General features: G+C 40.0%; 1 protein-coding gene across 6 annotated transcripts in view; it reads right to left on the reverse strand.

Annotated features, from left to right (window-relative positions):
• shroom3 (shroom family member 3) overlaps positions 1-23,331 on the reverse strand; it is a 70,538-nt gene that overhangs the window by 36,456 nt on the left and 10,751 nt on the right. For 4 of the 6 annotated variants that reach the window (XM_067483543.1, XM_067483542.1, XM_067483541.1 and 1 more), the window contains 3 exons: positions 22,705-22,952; positions 14,964-15,118; positions 1,933-2,127 (listed from right to left, as the gene is read on the reverse strand). In XM_067483543.1, coding sequence (XP_067339644.1) covers positions 1,933-2,127; positions 14,964-15,118; positions 22,705-22,952 — 598 coding nt within the window. Of the gene's footprint in view, positions 1-1,932; positions 2,128-11,696; positions 11,793-12,909; positions 13,033-14,963; positions 15,119-22,704; positions 22,953-23,331 lie in introns of those variants that run through there. The other 2 variants (XM_067483545.1, XM_067483544.1) reach the window with 2 other exon arrangements.

The raw sequence follows: 23,331 nt of genomic DNA on the forward strand, positions 1-23,331 counted from the left end.
ATGGCGTCCCTCACCTACACCCCCCTTCCCTCCTGTTGCTGTGCAGCGACTCACAATAAAACCGTCCTTACCTTCCCTATTGCTTGGTTCCGTCTCTCTCTCTGGGTCTGCTTCAATTGAATACACTCAGGAAGTGTGACAAATACTTATGTGCATTATGTGATTTTTGTCATTTTCTTAAAAACAAAATTGAAAAGATTTAAAACAAACTTCTTTGACGTTGTCATTATGTGGTATTTGTTTGTAGAATTTGGAGGAAAATAATAATTTTGATCCATATTTGAATAAGGCTGTAATATATCAAAATGGTTGAAAAGTTAATGGCTATGAATACTTTCCAGAAGCATTGTATACCAAAATATACATCATGATTATTTGGAGAAAGCATGCAATTCTGTGTAAAATCAGATAGTCGGTGCCCAACATAGCTGGAAAGGCTTAACCCTTGTTTCACCCATACATTGTACCACAGCTGCTCCGAATGCTCCCTAAGTGCCTTAACCCTTCTAGTTAGTTTGTTGGGACAGTCCGAGTGTCATACATGTAGAGTGTTAGTTTGACAGTCAGTGCAATGAAACAAGCACCTTTCTGGTCACCAGAAATTAAACAAAAAATGACAAGAAGGAAAAATATAAATTAATAGGTGTTAACTTAAGGGGCCCCAAGAGCCTTGCCACTGCAACTGATAAACTCCAAGTGAGCTGATTAGGCAGTAGGGTTGCACCTTGTTAATCTACATCTATGTTCTGATAAACTCAGAACAGATATTGAATGTGATGATAACATTCAAGGCAGGTGTATGTACAAGTGTTCTAGCAAACAGTGACACAAAACACATAAAATCATTTACACAGAACTTAGACCACAGCTGACTGTGATATGGAGGATCTGTACAGCCCCACATTACAGCACGCACTGAAATCCCAGAAATATAAAACACAGCATAGTCAAGCCTGTTTTCTAAAGATGATGTTCATTAAGAAACATACAGATCACTTCATCTTGTGCTGGGCACAGGCCAACATGGGAAAAACTGAATGCTGGCCATAATTTACAGTGTAGTGATTCGATCTCTATTTAAAACTTTCTACCAAACTCAAATTGCTCTCACCAAATTCTGTTCAAGCATTGGAATTTCAAAATCAAGTGGACACATCAAGGTCCATACAAAATATCCCAGCAAGAATTTAAGTGTACAAAACTTCTCAGAGCCGTGTACTGAGCTGTATTAAGCTGTGAAGTGACAGCATTAGCAGGATGTGTTTGGGCTTTTCGTTTTCCTCTTGATCTGCTCTTGAGCCCTCAGTGACAAAAACCCAACAGGACACTGTAATAAATCTTTTGACCAGACTGTAACCCCCACAGACACTACAAACACACACACACAAACACAAACACACACATACATATACACATATACATAGGAAGCCTAGTAAGGACATCCTACCACCAGGGGTGATGACCTTCCCAGCTGACAGCCGTAAACCTTTTGACATCACTTCCTGTTGTTAACCTGCAGTGTGTGACTGACTGACATGTTACAAAATTAATGGAAACTGGCAGGAACTGTTCTACCAGACAGGAAGCCCCACCATCCCACCTCCTCTCTTTATGTCCCATGAAAAAAAGTTCTCGATTTATTGACTTTGTCAGCTAAAATGACAATTTATTCTTAGCTGGTAATTAAGCGAATCTTTACCAGATTAAGATCCACGTAGAAGTCATAAGAATGACTACATTTTAAAAATCAATTAAAAAGCAGGACAGAGCAGCAAACCTCAGGCCGAACTCTGACTGGGCTAGAAGCCCACAAAATAAATTAGGATGAAATGCTCCTTCTCCTTGAAAATAACAATGGGTTACTAATAAGTATAATAATAATAATAATAATAATAATAATAATAATAATAATAATAATAATAATACTCTCACCTGTTTTTGATGCGTAGCTGCACTCCTCCTGCTGAACATGGTCTCCTGTGATGGGATGATGAGGATGCTGGTTGTTGTTGTTGTACTGGGGATGGTGGGGCTGGAGAAGAAAGAGGAGGTGGGGAAGGAGAAGGGATGGCTTGGAGCGAAGGAGGTAAAGTGCTAAACTCCTCATTGTATCCTGGATCAATCTCCCTGAGAAGAAACACAGAAAATAAAAATGTCATTCTAATGAGACATTTGTCGTCGCCTTGTGCGGTTCTTTGAGTTTTTGTCATTACTTTTAAATTGGTTGAGCATTATTTACCAAAATCACAAATATTAATAAAATATAATATTTATATTAAGTTGCTAAACACAAACAGGCAAAATCTTTCATTTCATTAAACATGCAAAGTGATGATGTAAACAGTAATGACAATAGCGGGATTCTGATGTCATTAAACAACAACTGGACTCAGATCAATGAAACAAGAAAGGAAAAATCATTTTGAGAAAAATGAGTATGACTTTTTGGAGCTTGCACTCGACTTTGCTTTGTGTGCAGCATCAGCGATGTTTTACGAGTACAACTACAGTGTGGGACATCTCTAATGCAGGCATGTGGAATGACCTTTAAGAAGAGTCGTACACGCCGTACTTAAGAATATGACTGCGCTGAAGCAGTTCTCTAAAGAACAATGGTCCAAAGCTTCTTCTGAACATTGTGCAGGTCTAATCCACAGCTACAGGAAGATCTTGCTTAAGGTTATTGCTACCAAAGGAGGTTGAACCAATTATTGCATTACTTTTCCTACCATCACGTTCTGGTAAACAGTCTTGCTCTTATTTTCTATCTTGATGGTAACCAAAGCACTTTTCACTGCTTCTTATTCACCCATTCGCAGTCACAATCACACACTGATGTAGGTATGCGCCGCAAATAAGTTAGTGTTTGACATTTGACAGGAGGAACTGGGAATCGAACCTGCAACCCTAGGATTGGTGGATGACTGCTGTATCTCCTGTGCCGCAGCCACACACATCTTTAAAGGCTTTGTTCGATAGATCAGTGACTTTTGGCTTGTCCCTTCAGGGGTCACAACTGTGGAATGTGTTCCGCACATAATTAGCATGACTTGCCCTCCCTGCGGTAAACCTCACATTTTCTTTCGGGCTCGTGACCGGTACCAAGGTAGCCCTCGGTGGTTGGGCGGGGCTACACCTGATGGGGTGGGATTCAATCCCGCTGGCTTCTGTATCCCAAACGGCTACTCTACCGATTATTTGCCTAAGTTTCTCTCAAATAAATCAGCCACAGCTGATTATACAGTATTTATACATGTCCCATGGCAGAATCTCTACTCTACAACCATCTCACCAACAGAATCACCGCTTGGCTGCTAAAGTAAACCGTGTTTGCTTTGTTTAGGTAAGACTGGTTCAAACAGGACTGTCTGCATGTCTGTTCTTTCTGCGTAAAACGTTCACATTTCAGTCGTTTATCAAAAGCCGTGGCGACCTACAGAGCAAGTCAACTGTGGTACTTATCAGCAGTGAAGATCTCAAAGGTCAAAGGTCAGTATAGCATGGCACTAGAATATAATATAACTGTTGTTTGTGTTTTGAATGACCAGGCTCATCATTCATTTTTGTGTTCAATTGGCCTCATCAAATCACAAGCAGAAACAAGAGAAGAGCTTATCAGAGAAAATTTAAAGATGAACAGAGAAAAAGATGCATTCCAATACAAAACCAATGCAGCAGCTTTACCAATCAAAATTCCTTTGTTTCCCCCTCTAATCACAATATGTGTACACTGAGGTAACTACAACCCGTTTTGAAAAAAAACTTGGCATGCTGTGTGACAACACAACGCAATGATTTGCAAATCATTTAAAATGTATATTTGATTGTAAAAAGTACAAACCAACACATCAAATGCTAAAAACTAAGACATTTGATATGAGTTTTTATGCCAGAAGCCCATCCTGCTGCAGCCCTCCCATTTTTTAATCAGTCTTCACCAAGGTGGCCCTTGGTGGCCGTGCGGGGCCACACCTGGTGGGGTGGAATTTGATCCAGCAGCCTTCTGGCTCCCAACCTGATGCTTTACCCATTGAGCCCCCAGGCCCTGTAAACAATATGAAAAAAAAAGTAAAAAGTCTCACTTTTATCTTTTGATACAAAATGATGTTGTACTCTTTACAACCAAATAAAGATCTTATAAGATTTGCAAATGATTGAATTTTACATTTATTGGACATTTATTAACACAATGTCCAAATTTTGGAAACAGGGCTGTTGGTAACATAGTGGTAAATGTATCTGATTAACTGAAGTTCTACACAGTTTAAACATTTAATACATTTTTCTGACTTTATTGATTGTAAGCTGATGTACATTTTTTATTATTAGAATTATCATAATGTATACAGTATTTGATAAAAACCATGTCATTACATAACCAAAACCTCAGTCTTTTAATGACGTAAGGGCTGTTTTCCTCCACCCACGAGAACCATTTAAATCTATGATCCTTTTGAACAGAGCGAAGAATAAAGAACACAATGCACAAGTTACAAAAACACACATGCTCACAAAACACGCCCAAACGTATTTTATTAACCGGTGACATTCCACTGATGTGTTTATTCAGACAAACTTCATAAAGCAGACAATCAAACACTAACCGTACAACAGACACACACAGAGGCAGGTGCACAGATAATGGCCCATTTAGGTAAAACCTGTTGAGCAGGTCAGAGGAATGTGTGGCTGCCACAACACCCTAAATCGCCAGAACAGGAGGGACCATGTTGTCACCTACCACTTTCCATCTTAACACACACACACACACGACATGTGGTTGAGTTACAGACAATCACTGGACATATGTGAGAAACGTTTCATTCGTTTCAGGTCTTGCTCGTGTGAAAATGGTGAAATGTTCCTGATTCAAAAGTATTTGCTTCAGACAACATCAAATGGGCAAAATGAATAAAACATTTTATCCCAATAAATGAAATTTTATATCATCGAAACAATTTGTATATTTTATTTCTACATATTTGTTGGACAGCTACACATACGTATTGCTGCTACCACAGGGTTTTATTGTTCAACTGATTTACCAATGGAGCCATAGCCCTCCCCCAAATATACCAACGCATAGTTACTTTTCATTTTGCTCCCCTTCTCGAGCCTCAAAGCTCAATACTTCACAAATCAAGGTCTTTTAATCACACCGATGAGTGATCTTGTGCATCCCGTGTTGCCAAAAATAATTCTTACTCACTGATTTCCAACAGTATCGGTTATGACTACAAACAGGCCATAAACTGATTTAACTTAAGAGAGGGATTTAAAAATTCACTATCGATATACAAAAGACAAAGCCAGAAAACAATGGTGCAACCAGGGTTAAGAATTTTCAGTTTAACACTACCCCACGTTATTTAAACCTTAAACTTAACTGTGATAAAACATCTTTGTTGAACATCATTACTAGTATAACAAAACATATCAAATCTTTTTTCCCATGACATCTTTCCAAGCGCCTCCCAGTCGAACACAGCTGCGACTGCTGCCGTCACACGTTTTTAAGTTTTAAACTTGCTACAGTACTGTAATATCAATGCATAAGAGGGGTCCAAGCCCAAAAACTAAAGGTATTTGAGGAGTCATAGCACCAGGAAAACCCTGGTCGCCACTTTATTTAGTTATTTTACTAACTTTGGTTATTTTTATTTATTCAATAAAATAATCATCTGTGCTTGCATGGGTTTCATCCAGGTAGGTTAAATTGGTGACTCTAAACTGTCTGAAGGTGTAAATAGATAAACTGGAAACCTGTTCATGGTGTACCCCAACCTCTCACTCAATGACAGCTGGATAAGACTCCAGCCTCCCGTGACCCTGAACAGGATAAGTGGTTACAGATAGTGAGTGGATGGATGAATGGATATTTAGACTACATAATAATGATATGCCATCTGCCTGTTGTAATGACGTGACCCAGTTATACGTCAGTGGTACAATGACCTCTGCACGTGTCTGCAATAAACAGTTTGCAGTGCTGCTTCCTACTCACACACCAATAACAGCAGAGGTGCCATATAAGGCACTAGCCTGACCCACTGGGAGCAAACAGGGGTTCAGTGTCTTGCCAATGGACACTTCGACACCTTTACAGGAAAAAAGCAAGCAGGGGTCAAAGCACCCGAAATGACATGACTAAAGATTTATTTAAGGATCTTTTACATTTACACACAGCTATTCCCTTACTTTACTACAGCACTGCATTTTCCACACACACTGATACTACAGGAAGCAATCATTTTCAATACACTGCCATTAAATGTATTGTAGAATTTTGCAGAACTGTCCAATATTGCGGTTGTTTTCTAGTGAAACAGTTGCCAAACAAATCCACACAAAGTGACTGTGTAAATAGATCTCAGTCCTCGCAATGTTTAAATGCAAACATGCGCACACACGCACACACACACACACACACACACAACAGTTGCCTGGGAAACGGTATTGTGGTGGTCTCTTCCTGTAATGACTTTTCCCTTGTCTTTTTTTGAGCAGAGAAACTCAAACATTCATTCAGCTCAATTACGTCAACCAATAACAAAAGAGCACAAAAGACAGAGTCACTGGAGATGAATGAAATACAAAGAGAGAGACAGGAAAGGGGTGTGTGGGGGGGGTCCCTACACAAAAACCTGCAGTCTTTAAATTCTTGTTGCTGCTCATTTATCGAGGTATATTTCTAGTTTAAATCCAGCTGTTTAATTTTACACTTTAAATTAGTTCCTTCAAAATATGGATGGAGAAAATTATTGTACATGAACGAGTGACCGAATGCTAATTCTAATGCACAAATGCAACCATTGATGTTACAGGAGCAGTGTTAGCTCACTTCATTTTAGTAACTTAACATGGAAACTTGTACACGGAAACCAAATGATTTTAACCTACAGCTACAGTCAGAGGAGTAAGCTTCAGTCGTCAGATCAACACCCTTAGCACTAAATCTAAGGAAGTCCGACAGTCAAAGGTCGGAGCCTCTCTGCAACAACTACAACATATACCTGTAACTGTTATTAGAACTATCAATTATCATCAAATACACACACTATGACACACCTGTAATAAATGCTAAATGATCTGCACTTACATAGCGTTTTTCTACCTATTAGCACTCAAAGCGCTTTACACTGCTTCGCATTTGCCCATTTGCACTCACAATCACACACACACACACCGATGGAGGAGCTGCTATGCAGAGATGGCCAACACTCGCCGGGAGCAACAACGTTGGGGCTGAAGGACACTTTGACATCGAACCAACAACTGTGGGATTGGAGGATGACTGATCTACCTCCTGTGCCAGTCGCCCATCTGTGCTAGTATGCCGCACCTATCACACACACATACATACACACACACACACACACACACTCCTCACAGCATTTAGACATTATGACAAATGTTTTGCTCTCGTGTCTGTTCAGCTCTTTAACTTATTTGCAGTTTGGACAACTGATTAAAGGCTGGATTTGAGAAGCAGAGTTGTGTACCTGAAAACTGCTACAGTAGATCGTACAGTGGAAATCATAACGCGATATTTGGGATAAAAATGTAAAACTAACTAGCAAAGAGAACCAAGTCACGGTCCTCCCTAAACAGAGGCGAGGCCAGAGGGGTGACACTTAGGGTGGCATTGGACACCCCCAAAATGATTGGCTACCCTAGGTGCCACCCCCTGCCATAGTGATAAGGTGGTATGTATCTGCTGTAGAACATTTCAGCACTAGGACTGACCACATCTAAAATAAATAACTACCAGTATTTTTTATTTTCCTTTCGTCTTATCCCGTCAGTTCAGGGTCGCCACAGCGGATTGTCTGCATGTTGATTTGGCCCAGTTTTTTTTTACGCCGGATGCCCTTCCTGACGCAACCCTCCCCAATTTCTACAAGCTACACTACTTTGAACAAATTCCAGTTGTGTGCTAAGCCCCTCGTCAACAGAAAGGAAGTCCTAATGCTCAGGCAAACATTAATTATATTAGACTATACTGTGGTTTAAACTTAGTGTCAACACACTGGGGAGGATACTCTCCTGTTTCAGCTCGTTGAAGACATGGTTTTCCCACTTTGGTGTAAAAGAATGTGACTCACGTCCACAGAGCCCTGACCTCAACCGTTTCCAAGACCTTTGTGATGAACTAGAGTTGCAAATGTGATTTAGGACTTGTCGCCCAGCATTGGTGTTAGTAATGATATTGTGGCTTAATGGGAACAAATTCCTTTAACCAGCCACCGATTAGTGGTGATGGAGGGTCCTAAAGCAGCAAATCATAACCTGTGGTTTTGGTATGAAACCCCATAAGGTATATCCTTATGCTTTTGGCCATCATTACTGTATGTCTTCTAAATGGCATGGATAACATACAGTAGGTTTTGATCAAACACACACACACACACACACACCAAAGCACATGCAAATGCTGAGTGAAGAACAAGAGGACACAGCTGCCAAACCTGCTTGACAAAATACCTGCTGACTGACTGCAGAGTGTTTTCCAGTTGACAGCCTCAAAAATATACATTTAACATTGCAGTCGTTAATACGGAGAAGACATCACTCACTATGACAGGATATATTAGTCTGCTCTATTATTGCATAACAGCACAGCGATCAAGCACAGCTGTTGGGCTTGTGCCAAAAATACACCACAAATAATGTTTGCTGATGGCATTTCACAGGGTTTATCACTCTATGTATCAGGTTTAGTTTATTTGGGGCATTTATAACAACAAGATTAATAATAAATTACTAATGTAGTCTGTTGTCCTTTCTTGAATTTTTGTCTAAATCTTATCATTAACAAAACACACATTTACGTCAATCAGGGTCGACTTTATAATTTAAAATTATAAGATAATTGCTGCTTAAGAAATGATCATAGAACTATGTGTAACACTAAAGCTATAATATTTTAACCTTGCAAAAATACTAACTTCAACCTGAATGAGCTACAGGAAAAAAAAAAATCACAAAATCAATTCATTCAGTGTTTTGATTCAGTGGTATGAATCTGTTCTAAATTTTATTGCAATTTATTAAAACAGTTTGTAAATTTCTGTGAGTTTATTACAAGGTCATTCTTAAAATATTTGTATTTGTATGATTATTAAAATCACTGCAAGTGAAAAATCCTCTGAAGCCCAGACTCCCATTATAAAAAAGCTACACCCTGAGTGTGTTCTTTTGTTCTGTTGTTTTTGGATGTAAGGAATACTCCGTTTTGACCAGCAGGTGCCTGGTGTAGTTTTCTTTTTTGTCTCGAGAAAAATAAAACGTGTAAATGTGTAACACAACACCACGGAAGTCCCAACTGCTGCTTACTAGGAACCAGAAGAGAAAATGCTGGAAAACCATCTGCACAATACAAGCAAATGATTAATCCAGCTAATCCACACACACAAAAACACTCACAGACAATACGAGGAGCATTGTGCAAATTGTGCAGACAAACTCAAACAACATCTTAATTTAGTTTGCTACATAGATTATTTCTGAAAATTATAACCCACACTGACACACAAGCACATTATGCCTTCCCCTGGCCCCACACACACATATTCAAAGGTGAGTCTGGCTAATATCCCCTTACTTTTGAGGAAAGCCACAAGTGTCAGGTATCAAACAGAAAAAAACAGCTCCATTACACATGCTCCTGTGGGAACACAACAAAATCTACACACACATGCACACAAAGATGGGGTCAGGATGTAGCCACATTAGCTTAGCATTAGGACTAGAGGTAGGGGAAAAATACCCTGGCTCTGTTTAAACAGATGAAAAAAAAAAATTGTTTCAAACCACACAATTCTTGCTTAAATGCTGCAACAACGTCTTCACAAACAGTGTATCCATGTGTCCAGTGCTTCTGTGCGGAGCCTTCGTTTTGTTTCCTGGCAACCTCACTGTAAGGACAAGACTCTGGAAAGTCACTGCACCCATCTGTTGTTTGCCAAGAAATAATTACAGCAAACTCCCCCTAAAAGCACAACTGTCCAGATCGGGCTCACATTTGGTCTGATCTACATCAGGGAGTCAATGTACACTAAGGGGCCCGATCTACCAGATAGACCTCACATGTGTACAGCAAAACAATAAGTGAAATGAAAAGTCTTGCTTCTAAATACAGTAGCTCCAGCAGCAAAAAAAACAAGCTGCAAAAAGTCAAATGTAAGATCTCTTGAATCTCTTGAATTAAGACATTATATGCTTATTCTTTTATCTGACAAGATATTTCTTCTTAAATAGTAGTTTATATGTTAGTGCAATTCATCTGTTGCACTTACTTATCTTAATAAAATGTTATTATATTAAAAACTAGACTTGCAATTATCAAAAAGCTGTTTGATTAACACTGACAAGTGCAAAATTACTTATTTCAAGCATCTTCCTTTTCATATTTTAAGTTGATGAAAGAAATGTACTTGTCAACCTCACTATAATAAGCTTATTTGTAATGTAACTTGATGTATTGCAATTTTCCAAACCCAATTTCTAATAATACCAATGCATAAAATATTTAAATAAGAGAAAATGATGCTGGTCTACGTTCATTAACGAGTGTCTATTGCTGGTTTAGGTGGTCGACCAGCATGGCTGTGATGATGAAACTAGTCCACTAGTTATTAATTCTTAATAATGATGCGTGTCCAATTGCACCTTTTCATCAATAACATTTTAGCTTATTATTTTGTACATACTGCATTAATACTGAAAATGGCGGAATCCACTTAAAAGCAGACAGTAAGTGAAACATGTAGTCAACAACTAAAAACATTCTTGTGTATGAGACAGAATGTGCACATGCTTTTTCCAGGACTGTGGGGTCATGGGAAAAAGAGTCATACATTGAACAGCATTCAACCAGATATCTGAAGTAAACATCCAGGTGTGAATGTGAGTTGTTTAAATGAGACGTGACCTTTCTGTGAAACCACCCTGCATAAATAAAGGTTAAAAAAATAAATATTAAATCACCAATGTAGGTGCTGCATTTCTTTTTACTTGGTAGTTGCAATTGTGAGCAAGTACATAAGAATGCAGTGACATATTTTGAATGTCACCATTTATAATAGCAGCTGGATGGATGAAGTAATTGGCAATAAGGAGAGAGTATTAGTGAATTTTCCTAGAAGCATCTTACATTGTTACACACTGCATTCTTGCTGGTTGGTGCCTTGTCAGTTTAAACACCCTGCAGGCCTTTAATTCAGCCAAGCCCAGCAGCCTAAAATGGGCAGAACAACCTGCTGAAGCCTGTCTCCTGTGTTTTAAACTGATTACTGCTCAATGAGAATAGTGTTTGTCTTAACTTAAACACCACTAAAAAGCATTAATGGTAACCAGTAAATAATCATTTTAAACTATGGCAACTTGTTTTTGCAGATTTTCTCAGTGATATTAATGTACTTGGTATAAGTTATCAGCCGTGATATGACGTCACTAAAAATCTGACAGCTCAGAAAACAGGACAATCAGAAGATCAGAAAATAATTTATAAGAGACTAGATTCCAATCTAATATTTGTTATTTCTTGTGAAACTAAAACTGATGTAGTACATTAGCTAATCTCACACCATCTTTGTTTTGTTTAATTTGCTCACACCCTGTATATGAAACACACAAACACATAGAAAAACAATATCACAAGAAATGTTCTAAAAATACTCATAAAATACACTTACAGCACACAGCTCTTCAAAAAACGTTCTGGTTTATTTTCAACTTGCTGTGACGGCACTAATAGCATGGTTCTCTTTCTAACTCTACCTGTCTTTCTTTTTTGTGTGTCGCTTTACTTGTTTGTTGCTTTACCATTCTCAGCCAATCAGGGCTCACCTGAATGCACCAATCACAAGGAGTTGAGCAGGTGCAGAGGAGAAGGAATAAGATGCACAGACTGGTGTGATGAGTGAGGTGGTGCCTGGCAGGTGCATTTGGTGTTGACGTCACACACCTTTTGTCAAACCAAGACAATGGATGGAGACACACCACGCATACACATACACACACACTCACGCACACACACACACGATAAAAGTCATCTACCACCTGCCAGTGAAAATCTCTAGCATTCAAACACTTGCAAAGTCACTCACACACACACACACACTTTCATAGCACCTGCTAAATAGTGTATTGTCACACATGCAGACTATGATCTTGTGTGGCAATAACTATCAGTTGGATTGAGTAAATCTTTATTGTTCCCTACAGACTGTTGGGAACAGTGCGATAGTTGACCAAGGTGTGTGAAAAGGAAGTGTGATATGAGGTGATAAGACAGAAAAAGAAGTAGAGGAGATCGATCACTGAAGCGTACTTTTTATGAAAACCCCCCAGAAACACAATTCTTCATGTCTAGTTTTGTTCTCAACTATAATAGCAAGGTATCAGAATTCACTACACATCTGATTCACTCCTACGACTGAGCAGCTGAGGCTCATGGTTATTGTAGTATTTGCCATACCAATCAGAGATGAACTGATATGAAGCCATTAAAATAGAAATGTTAGTTAATTAATTTGTGCACAAACCAGTGGCTTCTTCAAGTGACAACATTTCTCACTTTGATCACATTCACTTCCCAGGTTAGAACATACTGGCTATTGTACCTTGGCTTATTTAATGCAACAGTCATGAAACAGTACAAAGAATTGTGTATTTTTCAGAGCTGTCATTAGTTCTCCAGCTTTCCTGACCACTATTGCTTGTGGGAAACTGACTCTGTTAGCAGAACTCTACAGTCCAAAGGTGACTGTGGCTCAGGTGTAACTGTTTGACTTGCTGCACAGTCCACTACACATTGCCATAATAAGCAATTGCCTCAACACACACTCAAAAAACATAACACACGCAAATCATTTTACAGTTGTATGTACTTTTATAAAAACAGACCTGAGAACAATCGATCTTTCGCGGTTCCCCATTAGATCTGCACAGGAAGTCGATCAGACCTAAACACATACACACCCACATGCGGCGTTGATGTCTGCTCGTCTGGATTCCCACGCCTTCCCTCTTTGCCACGCCTTCGCACGGTGCCATGTATTCTTCTACACCTGCGCGTGTGCGTCTAAAGTCTAAAGTCCTGTATTATGCCATGCCACTCACGTCTTCCAGTAAAAAGCCTCAGTAGCAACAGCTGCCTTGCTTGCAGTCACGCCCCAAACCCAAACACGTACCTGGCAAGGAATCAACCTGAACACTAAGAAAGATGCAAGCTGACATAGCACACCCTCTGGCATCCATATAGGAGGTCTGCCTTCTTGCACATCCCCTTTAACAGTTGATTGTGTTTCCAAACAACTATTGTTTTTTGTTTCTTTACAATTTCTGTGTAGAAAGTTAGTGTTTCATTAAATCTATTTTACTGGATCTAATAAAACAACAACAATTGCTGAGCTCTTTAGTAACACATGATGCATGGCACCAACAAACAATTAACATCATGCTCTGTTGTATAAAAGCTGAGCAGGCCCAGTTAATTCTTATTTTACATCAAGCCGGCAAGAGATGAAGATCTAAGGTTCATTGTTGGGCACAGATGGCGGGAGCTTGAAGGCTGTGATGATGAAAGATTTGGGACCGACAGCAGTTTCGAGCCGTGCTCACAATTTCAGCGACAACACCAATAGAAAGAATCATTTTTTTGGAAGAATGTTGCACTAAAGCTCAGACAACAACACATTGCTCAGACAATGGGTTTTTGTCTTCAACTTGTCACTTGCTGTTAGGTTGCCGCTGTACATTGCAGCAATGTGGCTACCTGAGGGGTGGGGGTGCTCAACAGGAGGAGGTTGCTAGTGCAGATGGTCTATGGGCCTGAAAATGCAATAGCATAAGGATCATCTGAGTAATTGTGAAGCCTGGAATCAATGAGGATCTTTTTTTCCCCCAGATGTGTCACTTAGCAACTTTCATATTAACAAATGGGTGTCATGTTTCAATCCCGTATCCAGTGGTCATAACACATCCACGACTCAAGCGGTGCATCTATGGGTTGTATGAGAGGACCTTGATCTGGACGGTCATTTAAATTGCACTACGTGTGGGATGTTTTCAAGAAGTGTTTATATAAAGATACACAACAATGTGCTTTCTGTTTCACAAATCTGCGTTAAATTACACTCTGTAGTCAACTAATAATGCACAATAACATTACAGCACTGGCAATGACGGATGAAACATGATAGCTAACATTTTTGCCAGCCTCTGTGGGTGTGTGTGTGTATGTGTGTGTGTGTGTGTGTGTGTGTGTGTGTGTGTGGTTTTTGATCCAGACAATGAGCTAGGATTTAAACTGTATAATATAATAGTGGCTGACAGAAAGGTAGCGAGGAAGGATGCAAGCGAGTGAGGAGCAAACATCTTAAGTCTAGAACCACCTCACTTGATTTGAATACTAGAAAACCCACTTTAATACACTTCCACATGGAGCAGTAGTATGAACCTTCTTGTAGCCTAAAAAAAGCTAAATGTTTACTGCAATATTTATGAGTGTAAGTCTGATGATGACAAGAGAAAGAGAATCACTCAGGAGTAATCATTACTCTTGGTTGATTAATAGAAAATGATTTATTAAAATCGATAAAATCTCCAATCAATGTTTTAGCAAAAGCTCTTGTTACCGAATTTCCTGTTACCCATCACCCACTGAACACCCCAAAACTCTCTCCCTTTCTTACACACACACACACACACACACACACACACTAGAGTCATGGTACCTGACATAACGATATGTAGATTCATCATAATGATAATGATTCATAATGATATATCAGATGCACTAAGATCATGTCTTGCACACACACACACACACACACACACACACACACTAGAGTTCTGGTACCTGACATAATGATATGTACTGAGTATATGTGCTCAGTCAGATTCACTAAGATCATGTCTTGCACACACACACACACGTGCACACACACGTTCAGTACCTGCGGACTATAATCTGCAGTGTCTTGTACGATCCTTTGACCAGGGCAATGGCTTCCTGTCGGTATCCAGCCAGCTCCACGTCATTAATGACGACGATCTCGTCCCCGACCAGCAGAGGTTGTTCCAAACAGTCCGCCTTACCACCCTTTTCTACCTGCACACACACATTAGCACAAACATTTAAAGCCAGGTTTACAGATCCGAAGGGCTTAGACCAAGTGGTTGTTGTGGAAGCAGTTTGTGGAAGCAAAAACATAACCCAAAATAGCATTACATTCATTAAATGTACTGGTCAGTCACCTCCTGAAGGTGTTTTTTTTCTTAGTCAATTGTAAAAACCTGCACTATGTAACACATTTATATCTTTTTCCCTAACTATCTGAGGGCCTACCCTGAAAAACAAGGCCTTGCTGCTCTTGGATTCTATGTCATCCATTGCACGTATACTTCTGGCCTCAAACATGTTAGTTTTGGCATCAGTCTGTTAGAATGATATCATGTTTGTAACCATTAAATACATATTTGATATCATATTGTTTTAAGACAAGTTAACTGGAGACCAGCTGACAATTTAGCAAGCTAATGAAATCCATCAGACAGTTGTCATCTTAGACACACACACACACACACACACACAGCTTTTATCAGCCTGACCGCACACAATTTGTCAGTGCTGCCAGTGATACCTCTTAGCAGCCCGTCAGTGTGTGCGCCGTAATATCAGGATGTATGTCTGCTTCAGTCCTTATCTCGCACTGGTGACTAGGTCATACTGTCAAGTTCCCTATGATAAACGTCAAATCCTGGGATGCCTATCTCTGCACAAACATCACAAGCTTAGACTGGGTGATGGATATTTTCTAGGCCTGGCAGATGAACTGACTTTATGAAAAATGGGTTTAGCACAAGGGGCACTGTTACTTCCAGGACTGTTGATTTTTAAGCTTTACGTGCCAAGAAGTGCTATCGTTAGCACCTCCAGCATCTCTGTTAAACTATTAAAAATGTATCATGATAGCAGTATATATCTTCTCCATCTTGGTATTTGCACGATCATTTTCAATTTAGCACGATGGCCAGATTTCACTGGTCGACAAACTGTGCCGTGATTCACCGGAGCAACAGTCTCACTGAATTGAAAAAAAGAAAAAGGTTGTGTTTTTACTGTTTTCAAATACCTGAACATGAACAGGGCTGTGACTGTGAGACAATTTCGGTGGAGTTATCGAATTGCGTTACTAAAACGTCTGCATTCATCACGCGATGCTCAATAAACATTTTTTCCCAAAGAGAATCATTACAAAAAGGAGTGACAACAAAACCGGGAGGACTTTTTTTTTTCTGTATATCAAAAACTCTGCAAATTCACTTTTAATTCCGAGGCGCTATAGGAGTATTTGATTAGAGAAGGACGCCAGTGCACATGCTTTATAGGCCACAAACATGAGTGCATTAGGAACATGAGGGTCATTTGTATGGCTAAAGTTCAGAAGGATAAAAGATCTTTATTCTATGTCCTATATCCTATTAACAGAGGTGTATTGGTTGCCATGGTATCGTCCTGCATACAGTTTTTCTTAATACTACACGTCCATCAAATAGTGCAAATATAGAGTCAGACAGATTCCTTGTGGACAGAAGCGAGTGACAAATCTCACATCAAGCCCACTCTTGCTGACACATGAGTTATCTGGCCTTAACTGACACCTCTTTGGACACACGACGAGAACGCGATGCTCCCTACATGTTGAAAGATCACTTAATGCCACCCCTTCCTGGTATCTCAACCTGCTCATCAAAGTAGCTCCAGATGAACTCTTTTACACCAAAGAAAAAATTAAGACCAGCAACCACCAAGATGTAAAAATTTGGCTCATGTAAGTAATAGTAATGAGCCAGCGGTAGCAACATCTATGATAGCTCTTATTACATTCTGGCCTAGTTGACAGGCTACAGAAAGTGCGCAGCCCATGGTAGAAATTCGGTAGAAATAGAGTAGAGTGAGAACCAAAGTGTAAAATTTGGCCACCTGCCATGCAAAAGAGGAAAATCTCAAACAGCTTCTTTGAGGTTTCTCAGTAGCAACAAAAATGGTAAATGAAGAATTCAACATGTGTGAGATACAAGATGCACAGACAATAAGTGCTGCTTCAAGAAAACTCAGACTGTACCGTCAACTTCTCTTTATAAATACATAGTCAGTAGATTTTTACAAATTACGTACAGCTCTCAGGAGATTATCTCGCTTCGGTGTAAGTGGATATTTACAGGATGTTACGGCTTAAGGAAGCCATAATACTTCTTGAACCTCACAATTATCAGAGGATTTAAGACATTAGTGAGACAGGTCTCACTAATGTCTGCTCTCTGACAGAAGAATTGAATCCTTTCCTCAACATGTAGACCATCAACATTGGCAATTTAAGGTTCCCCATGAAATACAGTAACATACATCACAACAAGCCATTGCACCATAGTTATTGTCACATATTTTTCTGTGATTGACAAAGGTATTTAGCTCTGTTCTGAAATATTAAACCCCACCCATGTGGGACTCTTTGAATGCTATAACAGCCGCCAAGAATTTTGATCAGGGTGTGTCTGAGCCTCCTCTGAATTACAACATGTGTTCCTCTTCAACAAAAGCATATTGGGTTTTGGCCCACACACTGTAGCTGTAAATTCTGAAGGTATCTCAAGCAAGTGTTTGCACTCATGTACTGTACGTGCCGACTGACTAATACCAGCCGTGTTTGGAGGCCCTGAGAAGGGGCAAACTAACCTGGATGAGGAAATCAAGAAATCAACAAATGCCAGCTCAGATCAAGGCCGCTTACAAAAATGGATTTTCAACTGTATCAACAAAATGTAACACAAATGTCACACAAACTGTGCTGATGAACAGAAATGAAGCCTCGTCTTAGAATTGTGAAAGAAAAAGTGTTAAAATGTAAACTATTCCAGAGCTCTGTGGAACTCTGCACACGCCTGCACTGTTTGCCTGTTTCAGGAATAAATATATCCAAATAAGGCCGGCAGAATCACTCAGTAACTCTCCCTGTGTGTGTGTGTGTGTGTGTGTGTGTGTGTGTGTGTGTGTGTGTGTGTGTGTCTCAGTGTTATTTCATCTGAAATTCATTATCGTGCAGATGGAGATATCCAAACAGAGCAGCTCAGCCTCTTCATACCATGACTGAAACAACATACCTCGTCTAATCAATAAAGACTCTGTTATTTGGGAAAACATCCGGAGACTGCAGTGAGGGGCTCCGCCAGAAAACCCCTTACCCTTATCCCGGGATTTCGTTTGAGTATGGGGTGTGGGGTGGTATTATTACCAAAAATTACAAATGCACTTATAATAAATACTATACTAAAATTACAGTACCAAAATTAAACCTCATGAATAATAATATGTACTTATTAATGTATTAATGTGTACACATCAGTAATGTTTTAGCAGGTAAAGGTGGAGCTGATTTTAATCCCTATATATATTGATTGTTGCTTTATCCATAATAATACATCAGCATTTGATTTGATTTTGGTTTAAACCCTGTACTTACAAAGTAATTTAAACATTTAAATATCATCAGTATTTAGGGATTATCCTGAATGGTCTCTCTCTCTCTCTCTCTCTCTCACATTCATAACCTGGAGGGTACATAGTGCCAGTTTAAACAATAAACAGATGCTGTTTAAAGAAGACAAGTGACTGAATGAAACTCAGACCAATCTCCAGGCCACTAAACTGAGATCTTATGAGCAAGATTATGGAGCCACAACCATGAGCAGATACTTAAATTAATAGCACTGTGCTGCTAAACTACAGCCTATTTGGCAATTTTAAACCTTTGATCTACACTAACTTACACATTCAGTAGAATAAAATGCCTTTTTATTATTAGACCTGTTGCTTTATATTTTATTTAAGGAATTAGAAAACCTTTTTGCTTTAGGCACTTCAGCAGCAAAACAAAACTCTCACTGTAATAAAACCACTCAACACACAAAGAAAAAGAAAAAAAAACATGTTTGATGAAATTAAAACACAGAGGTGATAGAGGTAAAGCTGTAAAATCATGTGCAACAGTTTCCTTTTTGCAAAATATCACAGCTGAATATTTAAATAATTATTGAGGCTACCCATGCTATATGACATGTGTAATTATGCCACCACAGCTCTCTAAAAATTGTGATTCTGCTACAGTATGACACCCAGACTGATTTAATTAGGTCAAACAAACTGAGCTACAGTCCATTTGTATGATGAGTGTCAGGCAGTCGGAAACCTGCCAAGTGCCAATATTCTGATGCCAAAAGAGGTGGAGCTCTGCTCCAGGTGGGTGCCGTCCCAGTATCAGGAGATGGCCCTCTGCTCTGTCATCCCTGCGTACATCCCAAAAGGGCCTTTATGTTGGCTGGTGTCGTGGATCTTTACCATTACAGAAACAACTATAGAAAACTGTTACAATCGTGTCAGTGCATGGGGAGGTTTAGAAAACTTGGTTAGATCGAGCAAAATGATCGTGATTTGGCCTAATAATAAGTCCTTAATGTCACCATGGCTACACTAATAAACACGCAATTATTGTTGAGGAACAATAAGGGAAAAAAACACATTGTTTCAGTCCCTGTGAGAGACTCCCGTTGTTTTTCCATCCATCCATCCACCCCATCTCTTAAAAAGTGCTTTCTGACATCACCAACTTTCTCCTTTACTTAAGTCACAATAACAGCTGTTTTCTAACTATAACACATCCCTGTCGCTCGTAATAATCTGCTGCCACAAAAACATATGGGCTCGTCTTTTACCGGAGGATGATTTCCAGCAGCTTCATTGCCACAGTTTTAGTAGAGTAGACGTCTTCAATTCATCACCCTTGACAGACCTGAACTGATGTGAGAACGCAAATGTCCTAATAAATTGGACTGGACATTAGTGGACTTTGCCCAACAAGCTCTGTGGGACAACCTCAGTATAATGTCTGAGACTATATGTGAATGAAGCAGGTCACCGTTTGGGGAATCTACAGACAGTGAGTGGTGGTATAAGTGGCGTCTCTGTCTTGCAACTTGCATGAAACTGGAAGAACACAAACATTAGAAAGTGAAGACGAAGCACCATTTGAAAAAAGTTGCCAACAAAATGTCTAACTGGGTTTGGTGCCTTCTGTCGGTAAGAACTGATGCTCAAATACTAAGACAGATTCAAGGAAAAGGAGACAGACATCTAAGTTGTGCTACGTGACATTCAGCAGCTAACGGCCGTTACAATACAAAAAAGGAACTGGAACCTAAATGAAGTAGAGGCTTTTTTTCCTGGTTGATCTTTGGCTTCAGGTATGATTTTGTTAGATAGATGAAATAGATATTTCATTAGTTAAGAGCCTCATTGATTCTTATCAGACTGGGTACAAACAAGTATATTTTTCCCAGTTATCAAAGCCTTTTATCTGGAAGTGGAAACAAATGTGAACTCTGCTAAACTGCATTTTAACATACACAATTACAGTAACGCGAGTAGATCAAAACTAAACCTTCATTTGAAAGGTGTTGCACTGGCAGTGTTGGTGTTAGTGCACACATACAAGTTTGATACCAGTCATGAGACCTTCAGATTAATACTTATTAGGACTGTTTAACGTGAACTGAACTGCCGGGATTAACAGAAACTTTAACTGTGACCTCTGACCCCAACTCTGAACCACACAGAACTGAACTGCACTGATAATAAACAGAGGAACTCTGTTTACTCATTTTAATCCACTGTGAAAATTTAAAAAATATGGTGATGAAGGGGAGCAGTGCCCTTAGCGTGAAAAGCGTGAGTAAAAGACGAGCAACAAAAAAAGGGACAAAGAAAGACCTAACCAGAGAGGGATTAGTGAAACTAATAGAAAAATGAAGGCATGACACAATCAACAGCCATCGGGCAGTTGATGGGTCAAACCTGGAAAACTGTGTAAACACTGACCTGAGTACATTACAAAATAAAAGAATGAGTGTGTTCAAGAGCACCCAGGAAAACACATAATTTACATTCTTGTCCTATTTTACGGCCATTTGGCCTTCATCCCAGAATAACTTCCACACACAGACACACACGTGCAAAGACACAGACACACACCAGTCTGCTGATTTGCATTTTGATAACAATGAGGCCACAATGGCTGCAAGCACAGAAGAAGATTTTCCTTACAGTTGCTTAGCACACTGAGATAGCAAATGACACAGATTTCTACAGTCTGACATGATGACAAAATATACGATGCATAAATGGCACAGGTTATCATTTGGTATTATCTGAACGCTGTGTGACTGAAATATGGAACAAACTGTAGAGTTTAAATGCTGAGATCACAAATAGGGCTAAAGTTAGAGATAAGACTGGGTGGATGGATTACTGAAGGAGTCTACTCGACACAGGCCCGGGGACCACGGAGTCAAGGGGATCCTGGTCCAGATGCTCTGTAAGAAGCAATTGTTAACGTTTCTTGTTGGAAGGTCAATCAAATGGCTACAAAAGACACAAAACGACCACTAAGAGACACAAAAAGACTGAGGACAGACACAAAAAGAGCACATAAAACCTCTTTTAACCTGTGGGTGTTGTGCTTACAGTCTTATGGCCTTTTACATGTCTGTGCTATTATTTAAGATAATGAGAAAAACAAACGGATCAGGAGCAACAGGAGCTACTATCTGTTACACTTGGATGAAGACGGGTTTGCAAAAGAGGTGCATAGCTCTCTGCGTCAAACTGAGCTTTCAAAAAACACGACTGTGTTGTTGTATTGTTCGTGAGTCATAGAGTTATCTGGTAAAATCACATTATTTTCAAATGAGTTTGACTCACCAAGAGATGCCGAATTGTAAGTGCTTAACATTTAAGGACATCTTATCATTGTTTTAAACTTATCACCACATAATCCCTGACTCATGACAGACCGTTTGTGCTTTTAGTCTGGAGGTAGTGATGTAGCCACAGACACAAGCCACTGTCAACTGGTTTGTCTCAAAAGGAGCTTTAATGTAATAAAACATGAGATTGTCAGACTTACAAGTTTGTCATTATAACTACTTAATACAGTAGTCGAGCTATAATTACTAGCTATGCTGTAGTTAGACTCTAGGACACCATTATAAAGGCTATTTTCTAATTGATTTCGTAACCATAAATTAAATACGGGTCTATTTTCTTTTAAAATTCTGAAGGGAACTTTTGAGAGCCGAATGCTTGGGGTTATATACCAAAACAGAGAAATACTATAACTGGGTGATCAGAGCTCCAAAGATGTTGGCACTTGCCACAAAGGGAGGATCCAAATAAATTGTGCTATTGGCTAGTTTGGGAGCTTGACGTCAAAACCGGGATAACCTCAAAAAAAAAAAAATAAAATAAAAAACCTCTCAGCCTCTACTTCTTTTTCGCATCCGTCCACCGAGAAGAACTAAACTCCAGTCCAGTAAAGTCCAGTAAATTGTCGGAGCATCCCTTTAAACCGACACCCCAAGATAAGCCAGGAAAACCCTTTCAAAATAAGGCTAAATTATTACCTTTTACATTCTCCCGACAGTATTGTGTTGTGTTCAAAGTTTCTTTGAATGTTTACGCTTATGCCTTTTACTGCAAGTCTTCTAATTATTGATTCATAACTATGACGTTATGCTCTAAAGTAGCCTGTGACGTGAGGCCCACACACTCTAACCTGTGCACACACTAAACTTGGCTCATACCTTGGAGATGATGAGCGGCTCTCCGTGTTCGAGGCCGCCCTGCAGGGTGAAGCCCCAGGGCGCTCCTCCCTGCAGCCGGGCCTCTACCAGCACCCAGCCACCGCCGCCTCCTCCTCCTCCTCCTCCTCCTCCGCCGCCCGCCGTACACTGGAGCCCCTCTCGGCCGCCGCTAACGCCTCTCTCCATGCCCGGCCAGGGAGCGATCACTCCGTTGTCCTCGGTCCTCAGCCCGGCTGCGGCCCGGCGGACTGAGAAGGAGGGGAGAAGGGGAAGGGGAGGAGGGGATCGCACGTTAGAAAATGATGTCACATTCACGAGCTCATTTCCTTCTTTCATTTACAACTCCTCGTTGAGAAAAAGGAAAGCAGGAGGCGTCCGAGCTGCGAGCTTCGTTTCCTGCAAAGTGCATTCCCGAAGCACGGGGAGCGGCTGATCCCCCAGCGGGCACACACACAGACACACACACACACACACACACACACACACACACACACACACCGACAGCCCGAAACTATCCGCTGGAGCCAGGAGGGACGGTTCCAAAGTTTCCTGAGAGCTGGAAAGTGATAAAACCTCCAGATGAACGGAGGTCAGATGTGCTCCAACAGAAATCCAGACTCCTCTCTC

Source organism: Channa argus, chromosome 18, assembly GCF_033026475.1.
Source record: "Channa argus isolate prfri chromosome 18, Channa argus male v1.0, whole genome shotgun sequence".
Classification (NCBI taxonomy): domain Eukaryota; kingdom Metazoa; phylum Chordata; class Actinopteri; order Anabantiformes; family Channidae; genus Channa; species Channa argus.